Genomic DNA, 23,667 nt, shown 5'->3' with positions numbered 1-23,667 from the left:
TATCAATTGATAATGCAATAAACTCTTATTTTCATTAACAACGTCAAGCGTCACACCTTTATAACAACTAGTCACTACACAAGAGTTCGAATTTTATAGTCAAGTAACACAAAATAGTTTCCGATAGCAAAATCCCATGTTTCTTTTACTTTCTTAAAAAGTAAAATAAATAAATGCAATTTTGCACCGTTTTAAGCAGCTGCGCTCTGATCTTCGTTACTAAGGAACCACTCAGAAGGCCACCATTCGGGCCTAACGGTCTCTACGCTGACATCATCGCAGCCTTTTACAGACAAAGAGTCCTTCCCTTTGAAGGCTTCGTCCAATCGTAAAAGCCCGAAACCACGAGAGCCAAGTGCAGTTGTCACTGTCCCGACTTTCTTCTGGGATTCTCTTTCGATCACTTCTGAACCGGGAGATATTTTTTGCTCCACCTCTGAAATAAATATTTATTAAAAAAAAATGTTTATTTTATGATTCACTAAAGCTGTCATCGAATGACGAACGGAAGTATACCTTTTCCATTATCATCGAAAAACCTCAACGGAATCAAACGCTTTCGTATTACTCCGCGGTGATGAGTTCGAGCGATGAGCTCTTGCCCGATATAGCATCCTTTGTCGAAGCTTATCGCGTTTAGACCCGCAAGATTGTACTCTAGTGGGATTGCCTCACCTAATTCATTTATTTATTTTAAAACGGCTTTAAGCAATCCAAGATAGCACCAAAAATATGTGTATATATATATATAGTAGAACCTCGATAAATTAATAACCTTGATTAAATAATAGTTTCTCTCGGTCCCGACTCGGTGAAAACGTGTTAAATTATTAACTCGATAATTTAATAATTCACTAAATTAATAGAATTTCCCTAGTCCCGATTGTATTAATTTATAGATGTTTAACTCTATATATATATATGACAAGAGTGATTGATACTAAACCTTTTGCGATCTCGGTGGGGCCCTCGGCAACTCCCTTCTCTAATCTCCACAAAAGATAATTTCCCTCGTCAGTTTCTTTATCAGCCTCTACGAGCGGTGCTGCACCGGATGATATTATAGTGTTATTACATACATTTATAAAATAAAAAAAAAAAAAAAAAAAAAGATAGGTTAATTAGACGTACGTGTTGTATTGGACGGAAAAATGGCTCTATAACCAAGGCAAGACAATCGCGGATCTTTATTCCAATGCCAACCGAGACCATTTCCTTGTGAAGACGAAACACCTGATTGATCTACAGTACCACCCCAGCCAATAGAATTAGCTTCCGATTCGTATTGAGAAGAAGAAGAATCTTCCGTAATATTCCCACCAAATCGCTGCCAACAAGAAAAATCTTCTGCAACACTCTCGATATCAACCTTCGACCTCAAACGGTATCTGCCAATTAAGTCACAATTCAACGTAAATATTAAAAAATAGCTTACAACTTTACAAGCTGAAACATCTATAGTCGAGAAACGCGTTTAAATTAACTAAAATACGAGGCCACCGATTAAAAGATGCGGCACTGATTTTCTTCTCAGATAAGTGAAACAGGTTTCGTATAGTAACCGCATAACGAAGCACTTAATCGAAGTTGTCTTTCGTTAATACAATTCCAGCCAATAAGTCCGATTTCCGTGTTTTTACACGGCTTTTGTTCCGAAACCATCTTCTCAAAGCCGTGTTTTCAGTGGCTCTGAAAACAAATCGTTAATTATCGAGAGGAAACTTATTTCTCCACCTAATCCAAAATATCGGCTCCACTTTTTATAGCTCAGAACAATATCGAAGACATCGGTTCTAACAGGTGAAATCTTAAAACGGCTCGTTTTTCTATAACAAAATTGAAAACATCTGTCATTTAGCTATAACTATAACAAGAATCCCAATTTCTTATCAAGAATCGCAACTATTCCGGTTTATATAGTTCGTGTGAGGCCATAGAAACATCCCTCAATCTCTTTCTTACATACGAAAACCGAACAAAAGCTCCAATTCGACTAAATTTATAAGAATCTTTATCAGCATTCAACTTCAACTACTGTTAAAAACGTTAACTGAACTTCCCCCAAATCCCTAACTTTCCAATTTACAATAATCTGCAAATTAAATTAAAATAAAACTAAAATAAAAAATTGAAGAAAAGATCAAAATACTGACCTCTTTAATGTTGCCAAGAGTTCATCGACCACTGACCCTTCGACATCGGCGTAAATCTCAAGCTCACCCGGGTCGGGCCCGGGTCCTGACCCGGTCCGGTCGAGCTTTTCATCGGTGCGGGGCGCTCTGTACAGGAAGAAATCGTAAAGAAACCTTCCTTGGGGAGTTAACATTGCGGCGTACACCGGCGGGGCGACGACCGCCGGCATATTGGGTGTGGTGTTATTCTCGCCGGCGGGTTGTGGATCGTCTAGACTCCGAACGTCGTTGGTGACCAGACCCTGGAGGAATTTGATGGTTTCGGGTCCCTTGAACCGGATAACGGATCGGGTTTTGAGAAGGCTGGCCATTGGGCCGGCGGATTGGAGCGGCGTCTGGGTGGTGGAGAAGAGCTGACGGCGGCTGCAGGAATTGGGTTTGAGGAATCTGAGGTAGGATTTGAAGCCAAACATTTTGTTGAGATTTTTTGTCGGAGGAGGGTTTGGAGGGAACGGCGGCCGTGGCCGAGGTAGGGGTTTATGGAGGTGATGGGTTTGTGCATGAGAAGGAAGAAAGGAAGGGCTGGCTACACGTGTGGCTTTGTTTGTTTTGCAGGGGCGATGCGTTGTCGGGACGCGTGTTCAAACTGTTCGACGAAATGTGTCACAGAAATTTCAGTGCGCCAAAGTCTTGTCTTGTGAAACACCCTAATGAGAGCTTAATCAATTTTAATTTTCTTGCACTTTTCGTAATATCTTGTGAAATCCACTTTTACTAACTAAAATTCATATGACATTTATCATTTAAGAATGGGTAAATTATTGGGTGATTATTAATTGTTCGTCTGCACATAATTACATGCAGACTCATGTGTATGAGTTGGAAGTTATTTCACTACATCAACGGTTAATAATTACATGATGTATTTCACCAGGCGTAGCTTCTCAAAGACAGGTAAATTATAACAATCTCTTGGCTAAAATTAAATTATGAAAATGATAAGGAACGTCAAATTGGATTCGTGTTGCAAAATAACTATTTAATTAGGAGAAGAGTTATTAATGGGCATTGGTGGAAATATCGAAAAGAAATTATGGAAAAATAAGGGTTTTCGACGAACTCAAATTGTATTTGAGTACGAAACGAACTCTATCTCAAGTGAAACGGCGCAAGGAACAAAACTCATGAGCAAAGCTCATGAATCACGTCCAATTTCAGCAATCCAACGTCGTTTAAACTCCTAAAAGTTTGTTTTTGCTATTTTAGGCAAGTTTTAGAAAATTAATATCAAATCACAGAAAAATCGGATTAGGATTCCGTAAATTGGATTGTTCCCAAAATTACGAGATCTACTAGAATCAGACTCTAACTCGTTTTTGCCGTTTTTGGTAATTTTTAGTATTTTCTTATTTTAATTAGGGTTTTCAGTTTTTTAGTATAAATAGCTGCCTTAGGACTTTATTTTAAAAAGAATTTCGAATTTTAATAAAATCTTTAGAGTTTTCTCTATTTTTCTGGTGGATTCCAGAGTTTTCGGTGGATTCCGAATGTTATTTTGTTCTATAGGATTAATTCGTAGAAATTAATTGTTTACCGTGCTTCCGTCCTGCGTCAGAAAATCTCCAACATGTTTAGGTAATTGCAATTATTTCCATCAATTATGAATCTTTTTACATGCCTATTCTTATGGTGTCAAATTTAGTGTAGTCTTCTCGATTATATAGAATATTCTACAGGTTTTACCTGTCTTACCCCATTTGAGCTCCATATTTTGAAACAAGATGATCATAATATGTGTCGCTTGTCTTGTAATATGAGATTGTGGTGCACCAGAAACTGTATTTTTGCACAAAACGAGTACAAACTAGAGAACATTACGTGGAATATAGAAGATTTTGTTAAATTTGACACCATAAGAGTAAACGTGTAAGACGATTCATAGTTGAGGGGTGGTTGGAATTACCCAAATAGGAGGGATTTTTTTGAAATTTAACATTGGCTTAAGGGGTGGTCGTACTCTAGAAGAAAATGATTTTTTATTACGATTTTTTTTGCTACGGTAAAAAGTTGTAGCAAAATATACTTTTACTATGGGACAATCTTGAAATCGTGGTAAATGTTAGGATTTACCGTAGCAAAAAAATATTTGCTACGACTATTTACCGTACAAAGTTTTTGTTACAACCGTATATACTACGGGACAAGTTCATTAGTAAATATATAGCAAAAGCTTTTTTACTATAAATTTGATAAATTTTGGCTACGATTTATAGTCGTAGTAAAAAGTTATTTTTGTACTAGTAGTAATTTATCCTTTTAGAATTTATTAATAGCCACTAAATGTAGATTATAATTACAGATGATGGGCCTTGGCCCAAAAAAAGCACACAACTCATAATAAAAGTAAGCAGCTTTTAGCTGTCAAAAAAATGGGGTGAATTGCATTTTGCACCGCAAAAATGGCATGGTTTGGCGTTTTGCACCCTTAAATTTTGAAATTGGCAAGTTGCACCTTTAAATTGCATATCTCATGGCAAAATGCATCCTAAAATTGTTTCTTGTGAGATTTTAACCAAAAGATGAATATATCGCGAATTTTAACATTTAAAATCTTCAGTGTTTTTAACAAAAGTTACGAGACTTTAATTTAGGACAAACACAAGCTTATTTGTACAAACAATAAATAAACAATTAATCAATTATAGAGATTTAAAAATTTGAATAAATCACATAAAGTATGTAATATAAATACTAATGTTAATAATGTGCATGCTCTTTGGAGCATAAATTATAATATTTTGATTGTTTAAAAAAAATATCATTGTATCAAAAAAAATTGTTTGAAGGTCATATATAATTTTGATTTTGATACGAAAAAGTCACAAAAATAAAATTATTTATTCCTTTGTGTTTCATTAATAATATAGTTAAATATTAATTTAAAAATATAAATTACAAAAGAAAAATACCACCAAGAAAGAATATATTGAAATGCAAGAATATTGATATTGATCTTTTGGTTAAAATATCACAAGACACAAGTGTATGGTGCATTTTTCTAAGAGAGATGCAATTTGATGGTGCAATTTGCCAATTTCAAAATTCGAGGGTGTACGCTAGTCTATGTTATTTTCAGGGTATAAAACGCACTTCAATAAAAGAATGGTAAATTAAGGTTAAATTACCATAAAACCCCTCGTATTTGGGTAATTACAATCACCCACCAACTATAAATCTTCTTAGGGCATCTCCTGTCGATGGGGGGCGGCTCCCCCGACCCCAACCCATTTTTCGTTCAACCGACCAATCTCTTTCATCTAATTTTTTCCAACACCACTCTCACCATATAATAATAATAATAATAATAATAATAATAATAATAATAATAATAATAATAATAATAATAATAATAATAACACGTAATGTTAATATAATTTATAGAATATTTACGATAAAATTACTATTTTCAATTAAAAAGATCGAATTAGAGAAAAAAAAACGAGCAAACTAAAGTAAAATAAAAGAAATTAATAATAAAATGAAATAAATAAAGAAAAAAGAAAGAAACAAAAAAGGAAAAAAAGAAAGAATTAAAATAAATTAAAATAAATAAAGAAAATATACAAAGAAACAAAAGAAAAAAATAAAAAAGAAAATACTAATGTGGAAAAAAAAAATGGAAGAAAAACCTCATACGTGAAAGACACATGAGGCTTAGGAGAGTGAGAGCCCAGGGCTTCTCCTGGGCTCAAATGGCCCCCCTACTCATTAAACACCTCAGCCCCCCCACCCCACCCCCTCCCCCAACACATAGGAGATGCCCTTACAAGTCCACCCTTAAGGTGTCAAATTCAACAGAATATCCCAGATTATGTGGAATGTTCTCTAGTTTGTACTCGTTTTACGCAAAAATATAGATTATTCAAAGAGAAAAATGGAGTAATTGACAATTGATAATTGGTCTTACATTTTTAATGTATGTATATATATTTATATTTAGTCAAAAATGAACTACTTCAAGCAATTATCAAAGTAATTGATCGTTTAAAGTAACAATTAATGTTTTAAGTAACAATTAATATGTTTGGAATAAGATAATTTACTTTTGAAATCTTTTAGCACATTGATTATATTGACCCAAAATTAAGTTTTTCATTGCTATCAAGTACTTAAAAATATATATTAAATCATAGAATAAAATAAAAAGTAAGATATTGTATCACATGAATTAATGTAAATTTTAACAAAGAAATATTAGGGCATATCTTGGTTTTTTATTTATTATTATTTTTAATATAAATAATATAGCTTGTCTTGTTGTAACAAATTGAATAGATTTTCTCATTTTTCACCTAACCTTATCATCCACATTAACTATAGAAATGTATAAGAACTGGACAAGTTGTTGTGTACCAAGTTGTAATAATACAATTAAAAGGAACAAATTGTCTTTTTTAATGCCCATTTACATTGACTTTTACTTCTACTAGTTTAATCTTTAAATACAATATTTTTTTATTTCTTTTTATTTTTTAATTTTTTGGTCTAGTTAACAAAAGTCAACTATATGTACATGCCCATATATCATCTCCTACTCACTTTTAAAATTAGTATATCTCGTTAATTTCTTGTTACCCTCTTGTACAAGATATTGATTGATTTATGGTTTTAGATATTTATTCTATTAAATAATAAAAAACTTTATCTTGAAATATTATAAAGAAAATAATAAAACCTAATCAATACTATCAATTATCATCATGCATGCCTCGTATATATGTTTTGTTTATTTATTTAATTTAATTTAATTTTTGGTCGTATAATATTTTGTACTATTATTGTACACGGGCCGTACACTAGTAATCAGGTTGGTCAACTCTTGATAATATTCCATGTGAATATGACGTGGCACCCAAACCACCCCTTAGATTTGTTCTAAACTCAACGCGGTCTCGGTTAGATTTTTCTTTAGATTTATTACATATATATAATATGTTTCAATTTATTTTTGAATTAAATAGAGTTTGCACACTTAAAATATAGAGATTGTCACACTCACTCTGTCCATTAATAAATTCAGTATTAAAACTTTAACTCACTTTCAATCATTAACCGAATATGTGCGAATACTTTTTTTCTTTCAATAATATTTCAAATCAGTTTTATCATTTTAAAATTTTAATTTCATAAAAAATATAAAAAACCTGAGTTTTAGTTTTAATTCCAATATTTGGTTTTTTTTTTTTACTTCCCTTGATTATTAGTGTAAACTAGAGATGTGAATTTGAACCGATCCGATGGATCCCCATGGGGATTGATTTTTTTTCGTTTTTGATCGGGTACGGGTACAGGGACGGACCCGTCCATAGACCCGCTCCGCATTATTTATATATATAATATATATTTATTAATTATTATATTAAATATAAATAATTAAATAGTAGTAATATATTAAATATTAGCTACAAATGATAATATTTATTATATAATTACATATTAGTAATATAATTAAACATTTGTTTGTTTGATTGCAAAACCCGCCCTATTGCCATCTCTACCCTAAACTTTTGAATATATAAATAGCATAATTAGTAGTTGTCATGTTTATTGCAACTATAATATATATTCTCTAAAAAAATTTACGATCACAACATGTCACTTGAAAAAAATTATAATTATTGTACGTCCGATTCCAAATTTGTTGCTATTAACTATTAATAAAGATAAAATAAAAAAATAGTAGAAGAAAAATTCAGATTTTTCTCTTCATGCAATTATAATTTTTAGGGCAAATTACGGCCATCTCTTAGGTATGACCAAATTACGAAAAAAATCCCTTTTGCTTGGGTAATTACAGCCACACTTTCTTTTAAATATTTTTAAATAAAATTTATATAATTCGGTTATTTACCGAAACAAATCGTATATTTAATTCGGTGAAACAATATGAAATGTTCGCGTACCGAAATTTCTGTTCGGTTTTACATATTTAGCATCCCTAAATTTACCCCTAGAAGGGTCTTTTTGTAAGAGAATATATAGTTGAAGGGAATGACCGTAATTACCAAACAGAAGGCGTGGTTTAATAATTTTACCTTAACTCAGGGTCATCATAATTTGCCCTAATGTTTATAGTAAATTTTGCATTATTTAACTGTGCTAATTTATTGGACCATTTCCACAATTTTAGAGATGTAATCAAAAAACTGTGGGCTGCAAATTGATGTAATTTAGTAAGGCTAATAGTCAATTACTTGATATACGTCCATTTTCAATTTTTAATTATCTCAATATTTAATTATTTATCCTTTTCGTGTACAATTTGTTTAGTATTCAGTATTCACTATTTACATATACACTTGAGAAAAAAAAATATTAATTCATTTGTATTTCAATGTCCAAGTACACCGTACACGATTCAAATGATCAAATTAAATATTAATCTACTAGACGTCAGTTGCATCCGAAAATAACTAATATCAACTCTAAAATTAAATCTCTATAAATTAATATGATTGAGACCATTAAGATTCTATTAATTTAATAGAAATATTAATTTATGGATAAATTAATATTTCTTCATTTTTATCAATTTATAAAATTATTTTTATTATAATTTTTAACAAATGCATTTTATTTTTATTTTTTGTACGTATATATCATTAGAGCCCGTTTCTCGAACGGAAACTCTTAAAGCAACAATTCTGATGTGTTATGCGAAATACCAAAAGTTCTAACCATATTAAGAAAAGTAAGGGAAAAAATTGCTGGTGATTGCGACAGTCAAATCATATTTCTTTAAGCATTCATACATAGATCTATAAAATATGTATTGTACTATATAATTTAGAAATTAAATTTATGCATTATTAATTTATATATCATATATGGCTTCTTAAAATTTCCAAATAAGTATTACCACATAAATTTAGCAAATTATTAATTTAAGATATCGACCGATAATTTTTTTTATTTACACGAGGTTATTAATCTATCGTGGTTTCTATAATAGATCTATTTTACACGTCTGATACATGTCATTATGTGTAAATTTACGATAACATTTTACCGGGATGAAATTCACCGGATATGCTATAAGTCTATAACATAAAATTACACCCACGTTGGATAAAGGTGGGAGTGAATAGTCAACGGGTTTGACATTGACAATTTCCTTCTTTCTTTTCTCTCTCTAAAATCCAATCCAAGTTGCCTTTTGTTATTTAAAAGGCAATTTTTGACACGCCCTTTTTCTTGCATCATAAACCACTTTTATTTCCACCTCTGATATTATAAATCAAAAAGATAAACACAACACCCAAAAAATAGAAACAAGAAAAAAAAAATGAAGCTTGTTTGGTCTCCTGAAACTGCCTCTAAAGCATATATCGATACTGTCAAATCTGTAAGTATATATGTATGTATATATGAATTATGATTATATATAATATAAACCCTGAAAGTAATTTTTCCATATTTATATAGTTTCTTACTGATGAAATTTTTCGTGTTTCTTGATTTTATGACAGTGTGAAGTTTTCGATGAATCGAGTGTAGCGGAGCTTGTTTCGGCCATGGCGGCCGGATGGAACGCTCAATTAGTGGTGGAGACGTGGTCGCGCGGCGGCGCCATCGCCGCCAGCATCGGCCTCTCTGTGGCAATTCATCATACAGGTGGCAGGCATATTTGCGTGGTTCCCGATGAGGATTCCAGGTCGGAGTACGTCGGGGCCATGGAGAAATCCAGCCAATCGCCGCCCGAGGTGGTGGTGGGGCCGCCGGAGGAAGCTATGAAGGGGGTGGAGGAGATCGATTTCCTGGTGGTGGATTGCCGGCGGAATGATTTCGCGAGGATATTGAGGGTGGCGAAATTAGGGCACAGGGGGGCTGTTTTGATTTGCAAGAATGCTAGCTCGAGGGCGGCCTCAGATTTCCGGTGGCGGAGTGTGCTCGACGGGAAGTCGAGGATCGTGAGGTCGGTGTTTTTGCCGGTGGGGAAGGGGTTGGATATTGCTCATGTTGGCGCCGCTGGTGGTGGTGGTGGCTCCGCCGCCGGAAAAGGACAGAGCCGGTGGTTCAAGCATATTAATCGGCAGACTGGTGAAGAGTTTGTCATCAGGAGATAAGGAATTAATTACAATTTGATGAAATCTAATTTTCTAGCAGTATAATTAATTTTTGTTATTTCTTTTTTTTTTTCTTTTTTTTTTCTTTTTTTTTTTTTAATATTAATCTTTTTGCTTGTAGATATATATATGTGTATATATATATTTGAATCATTTATGATTTTCATTCGATCAATGTTTGATGCAATCGAAATCAAATCTCCTCAAAATCTCACGATCACAAAATATGCTCCTTAAAATACGAGCAACGTCGATCATCGGATTTCGGAGGCCTCAATCGAAATCGACATTCAAAACCCTCAAATCTTAACAGATCTTACAAATAGAACAAATATGAAGTTAAAAGACATCAAAATGAAAGATTCTACAGGAGTATGTGTTGAGGTGTGTTTTTGAGCTAGAGGACCGTTTTTGTTGGTTTTTTTAAAACAAATTCCGCGCAGACCAGAATCGACATTTGCACGTCGATTTTTGTCGCAAAAGTCGACATCTGCATGTCGATTATATTGCCAAAAGAAAAAGGAAAAAGAAAAAAGTCAAATATCGACATGTTAATGTCTAGGAAAGTAGCAAACATTCGACACCAAGATGTCAATTTTTTTTACAGAAAAATCGATATGTCAAAAAATTACCCACAAAATGGACCTAACCTTACGAAAAATCGACATTTGCAGGTCGATTTTCAATACGAAAAATCGACATTTGCAGGTCGATTTTCTGGGTCCGATAGTCTTAAAAAGAAATCATCCATTGTATCTTTAAATCGTCAATTCATCTACATAATGACCCAACTATGTGCTCAAAAACAATTTTTCATGGCATTTTGACCAAAAAACTTCGAAAAAGATCGATTATTACAGATTCATCTACATAATGACACAACTATGTGCTCAAAAATAATTGTTAATGACATTTTGACAAAAAAATTTCGAAAAAGATCGATTATTACAAAAAATCCTTTCGACTTCTCATAATTTTTTGAGATTTAGAAAACCATAATTGTTGAAGGTTTTGCTTGGGGGTCGGTGTTGAACAGTTTGCTCTGGTGACTGAAGGATTGCTCGGTACCATTGCCGACAGCACTTTGGCGGCAAATTGTGCCCGACAGTGATGGATCTTGTTGTGTCAACATTTTTATTTTCTTAATTTTTTTTTGGTTTTGCAAAAATAACTTACTAAGTTTTGCAACAACAAAACAAGAGAAATATAATTAATCTGACATATTTGTTATTTCATGGTCCTCATCTTAGCAAAATAGTGTTTCTTTTATAATCTCCCTTTTCAGTTGGTCTTCAACTTAGTGGAACGAGTATTTCAGTAGCCGCAGCCAATTGGTGATAACGATAAAACGAAAGCGATGAAAGCGTAATCAGACATTTCTTAATTTCATAAGCTTCTTTCTAAACCAATAAAATGTGGCAAATACAGAAAACCCAAAAGATCAAAAGTTGAAATCAATAAGAATATACATAAAATACTAATTGCCTCATACCACAAAAGTGTCCAAACGGGTAAAATATTAGATGATACTGCATAATATGCCAACTCAAACTTGTCCTATTTCAAGATTTGATTTCGAAATTTAATTACGTACGTAAGATCTCAAGACGAAGAAATTTCTCTCCAAATTATTGGCGCCTGTTAGCTTGACTAGTCGAACCAGGTCCATTTGTTCTAACACGTGTTGATCTTTCAGTGGAAGGAAGTGCCAGGTGCCCTGTGTTATTAGGCCGCTGACCGGCGCTTCTATGCCCTGAAAATTCCGTACAGATTCTATCACTCTAACAAATAATTAAAAAAAAAAAACAACAACAATGATAACAGAAACCGACATAAAGGACTGAAATTCAATCAACATACTTATTATGCTTGATAAACTATGGAGCTTGAGCTTGATTAGAAAAATAAAATGAGTACAACAAATCAAGCTACTCGAGCTCTATTTATGTTTCGTTGATTAAAGTTCATTCCTGCTCGAGTATCAAACCAAGCTCAAACACAACTTTTAAGCTCGATAAATATTTAAAAAAAAAAAAAGGCATCTCAAATGCAGGAAATTAGCTTCTCATGTCAATTTAATGATTATGAAGTTCAATAATTCCCAGATCTCACTTGGAACTTGTGTATCTTCATGATTGAACAAAAAAATGAAAAAAATACAAGAAATTGGAAAGACTAACATACCTAAAACATCTTGACTAGCAAATTCTCCATTCCATCCGGGGAGATGCTTTCTAGCATTCCCTTTCCACGCTTCCTCAAAACCGCCCAATTCATCTAAGAAAGAAGATATATTAGTAAACAAACCTTACAAGTTCATCAAAAAAGACTGGTAATATAAACACGTAAGTATCAGGCTACCTTCATTAAGATTGTGAAGAGTCTGCATCGTGTCCACATGACCATCTGAATTCAATTTCCGAGTGAAAGAATGACCCTGAAACGTGAATAAAAATTCTCTCAGACATTTCGAAGTGCCAAAATCAAGAATCGACTGTCGCACATATGCATGAGATAGAAAGAATGTAGAAACAATACCTTGTCGTGTATACCCCTCGAGACCCTATGAGTGGCTTGACGAGTAGACGAATCGGCTTCTTTAGATTCTTCAAATGTCAACTAGATTACACAAGTGGACAAGAAAAAGATGAACGAGGATAAAACAGACGCCCAAAAGAAAGATAGGAAAGCAATTTATTCAAGCAAGAGTTTGTGTACTTACCCCATCGCTGCCTGTTCTTCTTGTACTAGAAGAAGTATAGTACGCACCATTTGCACCACCATAAGATACCGACGAGCTTTGAAAGGTGAAGCTACGCGTTTGGGGCTGCGACCTCGCATAATGCATCTGGTTCATATCATTTCTGCGAGTCATATGTCTACTCCTTTTCTCTACAAGAACAAAATGGAATAAGTTAAGCCGAATTAACAAAATATATTGACATTAAAAACAAAAAAAAAAAAAAAAAACACGTACCAGAAACCTCATCGTCTGGGTCAACCACGTAAGGCTCTTTGGAGGGTCTTCCATGTTTTCGTGGATTCTCTTTTTTCTCCTCCGCACTTTCCTCTTCGTCTTTCTCATCATCAGAGTTCAGCTCCTCAATTATCGGTCCCCTCGACTGATTGGGTTGTGGAGGCTGATGCTCGAAACCAGTAGTATGAGGATTAAAACCAGTGGTATGCGGATTAAAACCAGGGGTATGTGGACCCATAAATGGAACTCCAGTAGGGCTGAAAAAGCTTGACTCAAACACATTTCCAAAGGGGCTCGTGAAAAAGGGATCATCAAATGGATTCCTTCCCCCGAAAAAGTTAGGGATTAGACTCCTTCGACCTCCAAAACCACCAGAAGGGGCACCAAAACCGCCAGAAGGGGCACCAAAACCGCCAAAAGGTGCACCAAATCCACCAAAAGGCTCGCCAAAACCACCAAAAGGGTCGCCAAAACCACCAAACGGGTTTCTACCTCCCTGCATTTCTTATTTGCTTCTACCCTGGAAACACACGTGCAAATAGCGGATAAATGTTAGCACATTGCAAATAATCACGTCAAACTTGGGAAAAAAGAGGCTCCTAAAACAAAAGTACACCACACGGAACAAAGGATTAGAAAAATCGAGCTTGGCCAAAAACAAACGATACCTATTCCTTGTTAGCCCTACCGATAAAAGACTACGAGCTTCCTTTCACTAATACTTTTCAGCAAACATAAGATGATAAAACGGAAACCTCGGAATCCTCTCTGGCAATAAGAAAGTGACAATTCATTTCAAACATTACCATTGGCTTTATTTAGTACATTGCAAAGTATCGACTACAAAATTAATATTTCCAAACGCATGAATTCCTACAATACCCCTAAATCGTGGACAATATTATGAGTTTCCAAATGTTCAATCAACACCTCCAAAAACACCGAGGAACACCGTAAAATTAAATAAATAAATAAAACCCTAAAAATCATAAACAAATTGATTATCAAGCACTAACACGAACGATTACGGTTTTAAACAGCAACATCTCTCAGAAATTATATCACTTTCGATAATATATAATATATAAAGACAAATATCATCGTAATTCGGATAAGTAAGAATTAAATTGTTCGAATTGATCGAGGAAAATAGAATTATTACCTGATAACGACGACGAAGAAATCGACAATAAACCACCAGAGCGTAGAGGAATGAACGAGAACTAAAAGTACGATCAAATGTAGAGAGAGAGAGAGAGAGAGAGAGAGAGAGGATTATTCGGAAGGTTCTGGTACTCTGGTTGCTGGGCCTCGCTGAGTCCAGATTTTTTTGGTCCAATTTCATCCAATTTAATATTATGATTTATTTATTGGGTAAATTACGGCGCTCATATATTAAATTACGAAAAAATAATATTATGTTTGGATAATTACAACTACTTTCAACTATGAATCTTATTACATTACTATCTTTATGGTGTCAAATGCAACAGAATCTTCTAGATTTAGAGGAATTTTCTCTAGTTTGTACTTGTTTTGTGCGAAAAGACAGTTTCTGATGCACCACAATCTGATATGTACAAGCTAGAAGACTCATCTCCTGATCATCTTATTCAAAATATGGAGGTTGAATGGAGTAAAATGGGTACAAACTGGGGAATATTCCACTAATTTAGAAGATTCCACTAAAAAATTCAGTACATATATTTTTTCCTGGTTCGTTTGCTTTGCGTTTTCTCCTTCGTGAAATGGTCGTCTTCGATGGCAAGGGCAAACGACGGGCGGGCGAGCGGCGGCCAAAAAATTGGTTAGATCTTTCTCTTACCATCGAGTTTTTTTTTTCTTTTCTTCAGTCATTTTTTCTTCTCAAAATTGTTGAACTTTAGGTCTTTTTTTGACGTGATGGAGTGTGTAGTTGAAGGGTATAATTGTAAATAATTAAAACGGTGAGGTGTAATGAATTTTTTTTATGGAATCCAAATAGCCTTCACCATAAGTAAAAAAACAATTGTCTAAGAATTAGCTAATGTAACTTATAAAGCAACCATTAATCGTTCCGAATGAATAATAATACATAGCCCAAAAAAGGTTTAAGGAGTTTTATATCAAAATTCAAAACACAAATATTCAAAAAAAAAAAAAAAAACCCCGAAAAACAACTCAATTTTTCTATTCCTTGAAATCATCCTTGTCATCAGCTGGAATTGGCTGGTTTCTCCAGTACACTGCTAGAGCACTTCCTCCCAGCTGCACAAATATTATAAAATATAAATAAAACAAAAATCAATTTGTAAATTAAATAAATAAATAAAAAGACTTATTTTTTTAAAAAGACTCGAATGCAGTTAGCTAAAGAACCTACCGCCATGCAGACGACGCTCACGGCAGAAGGTACTGCCACGAGGGGATTTGTGAAGTGCTTTTGTGCTAGTAAAAATCCAAGTGCAGAACTCTGTAAATCAAACATATGTAGATAAGCTTCTGATTTCCGAGTCCCTATTGGAACTAGATTATTAAATCTAAATGCGTGTAAACAAGTTCGGAATACATCTTATTTCCAGGCAAATTCTTTTCTAAGATCATTTTCACAAAGGGCGTACATATATCGAAATGAAAATATCACAATCTTGCAAACTAATATGTATATATATATATATATATTATACCTGCATTCCACATTCTATAGAAATGGTCCTTGAAGTCGATTCACCAAACGATGTTTTTGATATCAAATAACCGATAAAGAATGCTGCGGCGTGTAAGATAGCCACTGGCAATAACAACTGTAATCCCTGAGTTTTCAGGACATCTGCAACTTGCCCAATCTGAAGAAATAAAACCATAGTATCTTTATTTAGAAAATAAAAACAAATTTAAACCAAAAAAAGAAAGAAAGAAAAAAGAATGGGGACCACTGAGATATTGTGTCTATACTGTAATATGAATTATTTGATTGTTTCGTAAATTGTTGACTTACCGGACTTGCACATAGCAGAGTGGTCAGGATGACTCCAATTAAAGGTGTAACAGTAATAATTTTCGAGGTGAACTTCGGAAAATACTCATTTGCCAAAACTGCAGAGCAAAGAAAACGATACCATTCATCAACACATTAGGATCAATATAGAAATCAATAGTATAATATTTTTTTATTTTTTATTTTTTGTGTGTGTGAACTGACAGATATTCTTGTAAGTTCAATATTTTGCAGCTTACCCCCGAGAATTGTTGGCAATAAGACAACCTGAAATGTGCTAATAGCTAGGCCCTGTGTAATGACAAAAATAACACAAAAAGTTAAGCAACGAGGGCAGAAAATCGCAAGTCCAAGTGAGTTATATGAATGTCTTTTTTATTACAGTAAAAACTGAACAAGACTCGCAGGACTAAATTACGATGTACATTGGCCAAACTTACCGCAGCATCGACCGGAACAAGTTGACCGGCAAGAAGCTTAGTCAGGAGTGGAGTCATGATAATAGCTCCAATGGTTGAACAACTACAACACCAAAAAAAATCGGGGTTCAATTATCTATCAAATTGAATTGCCATGTGGGCCTTAAAGTTTAAAGATAATGCTAATAACTAGTGTAAGAACTAGGGGTATTTTGAACGTGTTATAAACAATCCAACATAATCCTTATTCCCAAATATTACACAACAAGGATTGTATAATCACAAATCCCAAACATAAAATAATCACATCTTACATTATCATGAACAATATAATCCTAACAAAATTATAACAGAAACGACTTTATCTTTCCTTTGATTCTGTTTAAACTTTAGCCATAAAGAAAGTGTAAACTGTTCAGTAAACACATTCAAACGGCCATTATACCTAACAATTTGAACGACATAATCGTCTTTTTTGTCTAATAAAAGACAACATTGTGTTGAGATTCAAGAAACTTATAAACTCGTAACGACAAAGCATTAGATCACACGTAGACCTTGCAACATGCACTAGTTCATAAATATAAGCTTACGTTGTCATGAGAACTGAGAGTGCAACGTTGCCCTTCGATATATAAGTAGCAACATTCGATGCCTGACCTCCAGGACAGCACGAAACCAAGATAAGTCCAGTTGCCAGAGGAGCAGACAATTTCAGTGTCTGTACAACATAGGAAAGCATGAGGTACAACCAAACAGATATCACACATTGTGTCACAACTGGAGAGGTACAATAAAACCCGACATACCATTGCAAGGAAAAAGCCCAACATCGGTTTGATGAGGTATTGAGCCAAAAATCCTACACCAACCTGGAAAAGAAAGAAATTACTTCCTCGAAAATGGAAAAAAGAAGTAAGACCTTATCTACTTGCGACAAAACTGTAACCGAGGTTTACAGATAAGTTACTACTTACAGTCCATGGATTACGTAAGCATCGTCTGAAATCCTCAAATGTGAGTGTCAATCCCATCGAGAGCATGAGGAAACCCAAACCAACGGTAAATAGGTCTGTCTGTAACCAAGTTACCTGCAACGGATTGAAAACGCAACCAGTTAATTACTATTCAATTTTTAGCAAGTGGGACTAAAAAGACTTACCATCGAAGGCTTGTAAATGCCAATAACAGTGCCTAAAATGACCTGCAATTGGATTAAAGAAAAAATATATCAAATGTGAACAAAAATTATTACCGATTTGAAATATTCCTGCAAGCAATAAAATGGTGTAGACATACCCATACTGGAAACAGAGTGGTCAATGTTTCTATTATTTTTTCGTATTGGCTCATTTGACCAGGGGTGCTGCCGGAAAGATCTCCAGAGGTTGACGCGTTGCAGTGAACTTTAGGATTCCTTTTACAATAGGGGGGAAAAAAAGGAGAATCGAATTGCTTCTAAGGACCATTTAAACGTTTCTTTTCAAAATTGTATATTTGACTAGGTGCTAGTGATAATTACAAAGCAATCTCGATTTGAAAACGATAAGTTTGCAAGTTATTATACGTATTGTGCCGCAGAAATCGGAAACAATGAAAATTTACCTGAATAAACTACACGTTTGGAGGGATCTTTTTGCATCCACCGGCTTCCTTACCTCCTTATCAACCTTGACATCGTGTGGGTGAGTTAGGGCAAACTGTCCTAAGGAGCAATTTGTTCTCAAAGATCGGCATTCCTTTATAAGCATCACAGTCGAAGCAACTGTTTTCAGTTGCCCGATGGTTCTTGATTCCTTCCATTCTACACTCTTTCTCGTAAAAGCAGTGGAATATATAGAACCTCTAGATAGATGAGTCCCATTTGCCTCCCCACCGAAAGGGTATCTCATGTAACTGACAGAAAAAAACATACGCAATTATCCGAAATTTGCACACAGTATAGCACATACAGTATATAACAACACTTAAAAAAAATGCGTCAGCGTAATTAAATCGATAAACAGTATCTTCCTCGTGCAGTCTTACCTTGATTGTACAGAAGCACTAGGGAGAGACACCATTGCTCGACTACTTGCTCCAAATTCCACTCTCATCCAAGTTAAGCCGTGCACACACTGCAGAAATTCCCAATATCTAAAATCATATTTATTATCATTCAACTCGTAATCTTCGATTAAGCGCTTACCAGGTGAATTCAATACATAATAAACATGAATGTCACAAAAATAAAACTACAACAGAGCGAAACTATTCGTGCATAAGCTAATAAACTAATCGTCTTCACATCATCCTTTAGAAACAAATACGAAAACAGCATCCCTTCTGTCATACATTTTCTTGCTTGTTTCGATTTCGAATCAAGGATTAAAACAGATCTTTGTGGTGAATAATGCTAAATAACGATTATACCCACGAGTCACGACCAAGTTATATCATAATGCACAAATAAAAACCATAAACTGCGCTCAGAAAAAAAAAAAAAAAAAAAAGATAAACACATCTCAAAAATTCATGCAATGCACAAATACCAAAGACTAAATTAATCAGCCGGAAATCCATCAAACAATCAGGAAATTAAAAAACGAATACTATTATTGGATTAAATTACTAAAGAGAGAGCAAAAGAAGAACTCGCCTCAGATTAGCCAAGCAAATGGATACCTCCCACAGTCACAGCCGCGCGCTCTCTCTCTCTCTTCTAGTGATGATTTGATTGAAGCAAAAAGGGGAAAATGCTGACGACATTTCCAAGGCATAAAATTGATTACGCCAGGTCAAGTTCTACTAAATGACGGATTTACCCCTAACGGACCAAAATTTCCCAAAAAAAAGCTCCTTTCCCTCAATTTCGCACTGCTTCCGCCATTTTCGTCCCTTGAACAAACGAATCGGCCATTGAAATTCCTCGAAATAATAGCAGACGCACAGAAAATATTTGAATTTCCCAATCTGCGAATCAAATACACATCGAAATCCTACACGATAAAGCAAATCGATGAATCGACAATCATCGGAAGAGGGAGAGATTTCACTACAAACCCCCAATTTGGGGAATTTCGTACCTGGTAGTGTGAGATGTAAGTTCTGCATGCAAATAATTTATTTTTTTCGTAGTTCGAAATATTTCAGTTCAACGGTAACTTGTCAAAGGGGTAAAATGGGGTCAATGGAAAAGTGTGATCTGGTAGAAGCAATTTCAGTTCTGGCAGTATCTAACGAGGGAACAAAATGGGCTGGAAGAAGTCAGAAGAGTGTTCTTTTTACATTGTTGAGGGGATAAGGTGATCCTTAACCATTGGCCATCGTCTCTCCAAAATCAGTAACCATAGGTTTGTTTATTTGCTATTTTAATTATAACTAGTAACTCACCCGTGCGATGCACGGGGATCAATTTTAAGTACAAAATTTTAATGACTTAAACATGCCGATGAGGTAAATCAAACACATTTATGAATGAAAAGAGGATGTTAAATGCGATGCATGGGGTAATATAAAAAAATAAAAATATATTTTAGATAAAATAATCGAACGAAAACTTTAAATAGTCAATAGTTGATATATAATACGATATCATCTAAAAAATTTAAATCATATATCAATTCCATTTTACCTAAGTACCAATATAAACAAACTAAATGATAAAAGAAAATATAAAAAAATAAAAATTGTGATATATAAAATAAAATACATTATCTGATCCAAATGGTACAACTATCTCGTCCAATACGCTCGGATCTTTATCAAAATTTAATTATCAAAGTATTGTTTTACAGCACATCCATTGACATCTCCTATAACTCTCTTTGCGAGTAACATACATATTTTTCATTGTTCAAATGCAATCAGTGATACTAATACTAATACTAATACTAATAACAGATGTGTATTTGAATCACAATATACAATTTTTATGATGTAAATTCATAGTCCCTGAAAAAATTCTTAGTAGACAATATTTCAAGTAATATTAGTCGTCTATTCCGCCTTGATGATATCTTTATGCCATCTCTAATCTCAATTCTTCATATTGCGACGTATAGTAGTACATGCCACCTCTACTCATAACTGTCCAAATTGTAAAGTATAATAGTCCATGCTACTTCTAATACAGATATTAATATTAATACTAATACTAATACTAACATTATTATTAATACTATATTAATACTAATATTAAAAAAATCAATACTAATATTAATATCATTATTAAACCAATATCAGTACCAATACCAATATCAATACAAATACTTATAGCAATACTAATACCAACATAAATACCAATACATATACTAATACCAATACCAATACCAATACAAACACTAATACGCTCTTTCTTATGATACATCCATTAATATTAATACTAATACTAATACTAATACTAATACTAATACTAATACTAATACTAATACTAATACTAATACTAATACTAATACTAATACTAATACTAATACTAATACTAATACTAATACTAATACTAATACTAATACTAATACTAATACTAATACTATTACTAATACTAATACTAATACTAATACTAATACTAATACTAACACTAATACTAATACTAATACTAATACTAATACTAATGCTAATACTAATACTACTACTAATGCTAAAACTAACACTAATATTAATACTAACAGTAACACTAATACCAATGCTAAGACTAATAGTAATATTAATACGAATACTAATACCAATATCAATACTAATACCAATACTAATATTAATACTAATACTAATACTAATACTAATACTAATATTAATACTAATAATACTAATACTAATACTAATACTAATACTAATACTAATACTAATACCAATACTAATACTAATAATAATACTAATACTAATACTAATACTAATACTAATACTAATACTAATACTAATACTAATACTAATACTAATACTAATACTAATACTAATACTAATACTAATATTAATACTATTAATACTAATATTAATACTAATACTAATACTAATACTAATAATAATACTAATACTAATACTAATACTAACACTAATACCAATACTAAGACTAATACTAATACTAATATGAATACTAATATTAATAGTAATACTAATACTAATATTAATGCTAATACTAATATTAATGTTAATGTTAATACTAATACTAATACTAATACTAATACTAATACTAATATTTACACGAATACTAACATTAATACTAATACCAATAATAAGACTAATACTTATACTAATACGAATAATAATACTAATACTAAGACTAATACTAAGAATAATACTAATACTAATACTAATACTAATATTAATTCTAATGTTAATACTAATACTAATACTAATACTAATACTAATAACAGATGTGTATTTGAATCACAATATACAATTTTTATGATGTAAATTCATATTCCCTTAAAAAGTTCTTAGTAGCCAATATTGCAAGTAATATTAGTCGTCTATTCCGGCTTGATGATATTTTTATGCCATATCTAATCTTAATTCTTCATATTGCGACGTAATAATAGTCCATGCCACCTCTACTCCTAACTGTCCAAATTGCAAAGTATAATAGTCCATGCTACTTCTAATAAAATACTAATATTAATACTAATACTAATACTAACACTAATACTAACACTAATACCAATACTAAGACTAATAGTAATACTAACACGAATACTAATACCAATATCAATACTAATACTAATACTAATACTAATACTAATATTAATACTAATACTAATACTAATACTAATACTAATAATACTAATACTAATACTAATACTAATACTAAAACTAATACTAAGACTAATACTAAGACAAGTAGTATTAGTCAAATATAATGGAAGAAAGTAAATAATTATCAAATATGAGAAGATAAGTAGGCAATATAATGGAAGATTGAAGAAGGATTTATAAATTATTTGAGAAATAAAATAAATTATTAAAAATGAAGTAGTTTGAATTGTTTTCATTATTACTAAACAAATATTAATACGTAATGGGATGATGCCAAGACTTACTCATAAAAACAAAGATTAAAAAAACTTTTGAATAAGCATAGTAAGTAATATTAAATTATTTATAATAAAATGTAAAACTAAACAAAATGAAATCAGAAATTTAACACAATTGTTTTTACAAATGTTCACTATAAACAAAATAAGATTTAACAAAATAAATTGGCATGTATCGAAAGACATAAAAATACCATATTATAAAAGATATAATTTTTGAATTACATTGTGTCTGTTACATTCATCAATTTAATAACATTATTTGTTAGATTCAGCTGTCCATATAAATCAACTCATCATTAACTTTTTCTTCATTGAAAACAATCTTGTAATCATACACACACCTTGATGATATCCATATATTTACAACATCAAAGCAACAAACAACAAAAAATTGTATCAAAACATTGCAAAAAAAAAAAAAATAAGACAATACAACAGAAGCATTAGCAAAATAACAATTTCAATATCTATATAACACGAAGATCAAATGATAATATCAATCAAAAATAGCAACCAAAAAAGGGGAAAAAAAGTGCAACAAACGAATAAATAACAACGAATAATATTGAAATTTTTATCAAAAAGAATAATATAATAATAATATAATGAAGACCCAAATATTTAACAGGAATAAGAGGATCAAACGGAAATAACAATGGTGAATTAAAAATATCAAGAAGAACAACATAATAACAATAGAATAACAACGAATAACATTGTAAACATTATCAACATGAACAACATAATAATATTAGAAGGAAGATCAAATATTTAACAGACTGAGAAAAAAGTCAAACGAAAATAGCAACGATGAAAAAAAAACGTGTAAACAATAGTGTGGTTTGGTGCGTCGGTGATGTGAATGAATGCAAATGATTGAATATTTATAGTGTTTCGGATGGAATATAAGAAGATTTTTTAGATTTAGATAAATTACGCAATTATATTCTTATTGGTATTAATATAATTAAGTAATTAATGGAGAATTTTTACTGATTGATTGATGATTGATTATGGTCAAATCAATTAAA

General features: G+C 32.5%; 4 protein-coding genes across 8 annotated transcripts; 1 reads left to right on the top strand and 3 right to left on the bottom strand.

The window, feature by feature from the left end:
* Positions 1 to 6: 6 nt before the first annotated feature.
* On the bottom strand, positions 7 to 2,841 carry LOC105965671 (Glycine cleavage T-protein family). Its single transcript, XM_088818563.1, has 5 exons — positions 2,154 to 2,841; positions 1,132 to 1,388; positions 947 to 1,045; positions 517 to 675; positions 7 to 436 (listed from the first exon to the last, which is right to left on the bottom strand). The coding sequence occupies exons 1-5, from the start codon at positions 2,603 to 2,605 to the stop codon at positions 192 to 194; spliced, it is 1,212 nt and encodes a 403-aa protein (XP_088674689.1). The 5' UTR covers positions 2,606 to 2,841; the 3' UTR covers positions 7 to 191.
* A 6,534-nt stretch (positions 2,842 to 9,375) lies between these two features.
* On the top strand, positions 9,376 to 10,483 carry LOC105965675 (ankyrin repeat/KH domain protein (DUF1442)). Its single transcript, XM_012990244.2, has 2 exons — positions 9,376 to 9,537; positions 9,662 to 10,483. Exons 1-2 carry the CDS (start codon positions 9,478 to 9,480, stop codon positions 10,256 to 10,258), a joined length of 657 nt encoding a protein of 218 aa, XP_012845698.2. The 5' UTR covers positions 9,376 to 9,477; the 3' UTR covers positions 10,259 to 10,483.
* Positions 10,484 to 11,634: 1,151 nt separating this feature from the next.
* LOC105965688 (glycine-rich protein) lies at positions 11,635 to 14,595 on the bottom strand. Of its 3 annotated transcripts, none has more exons than XM_012990259.2 (8): positions 14,398 to 14,595; positions 13,904 to 14,003; positions 13,236 to 13,755; positions 12,981 to 13,150; positions 12,797 to 12,877; positions 12,620 to 12,695; positions 12,443 to 12,535; positions 11,635 to 12,011 (listed from the first exon to the last, which is right to left on the bottom strand). In XM_012990259.2, exons 3-8 carry the CDS (start codon positions 13,735 to 13,737, stop codon positions 11,887 to 11,889), a joined length of 1,047 nt encoding a protein of 348 aa, XP_012845713.2. In that variant the 5' UTR covers positions 13,738 to 13,755; positions 13,904 to 14,003; positions 14,398 to 14,595; the 3' UTR covers positions 11,635 to 11,886. The 3 variants fall into 3 exon arrangements, with proteins under 3 accessions (XP_012845713.2, XP_012845714.2, XP_012845712.2); XM_012990260.2 differs by having other exon boundaries at positions 13,924 to 14,003; positions 14,398 to 14,551; XM_012990258.2 differs by lacking the exon at positions 13,904 to 14,003.
* Positions 14,596 to 15,282: 687 nt separating this feature from the next.
* On the bottom strand, positions 15,283 to 19,868 carry LOC105965681 (sodium/pyruvate cotransporter BASS2, chloroplastic). Of its 3 annotated transcripts, none has more exons than XM_088818534.1 (15): positions 19,697 to 19,868; positions 19,270 to 19,609; positions 18,660 to 18,748; positions 18,237 to 18,527; positions 17,931 to 18,048; positions 17,794 to 17,835; positions 17,609 to 17,722; positions 17,441 to 17,503; positions 17,225 to 17,352; positions 16,653 to 16,734; positions 16,452 to 16,503; positions 16,213 to 16,310; positions 15,902 to 16,060; positions 15,598 to 15,687; positions 15,283 to 15,482 (listed from the first exon to the last, which is right to left on the bottom strand). In XM_088818534.1, exons 3-15 carry the CDS (start codon positions 18,725 to 18,727, stop codon positions 15,405 to 15,407), a joined length of 1,383 nt encoding a protein of 460 aa, XP_088674660.1. In that variant the 5' UTR covers positions 18,728 to 18,748; positions 19,270 to 19,609; positions 19,697 to 19,868; the 3' UTR covers positions 15,283 to 15,404. The 3 variants fall into 3 exon arrangements, with proteins under 3 accessions (XP_088674660.1, XP_012845705.2, XP_012845704.2); XM_012990251.2 differs by having other exon boundaries at positions 18,660 to 18,767; positions 19,697 to 19,864; XM_012990250.2 differs by having other exon boundaries at positions 19,270 to 19,864.
* Positions 19,869 to 23,667: the final 3,799 nt, after the last annotated feature.

Source organism: Erythranthe guttata, chromosome 1, assembly GCF_056151865.1.
Source record: "Erythranthe guttata isolate IM_541 chromosome 1, IM_541, whole genome shotgun sequence".
In the NCBI taxonomy this organism is placed as follows: domain Eukaryota; kingdom Viridiplantae; phylum Streptophyta; class Magnoliopsida; order Lamiales; family Phrymaceae; genus Erythranthe; species Erythranthe guttata.
Note: the sequence above shows the minus strand (reverse complement) of the source record. Positions and strands in the feature narration are given on the sequence as shown.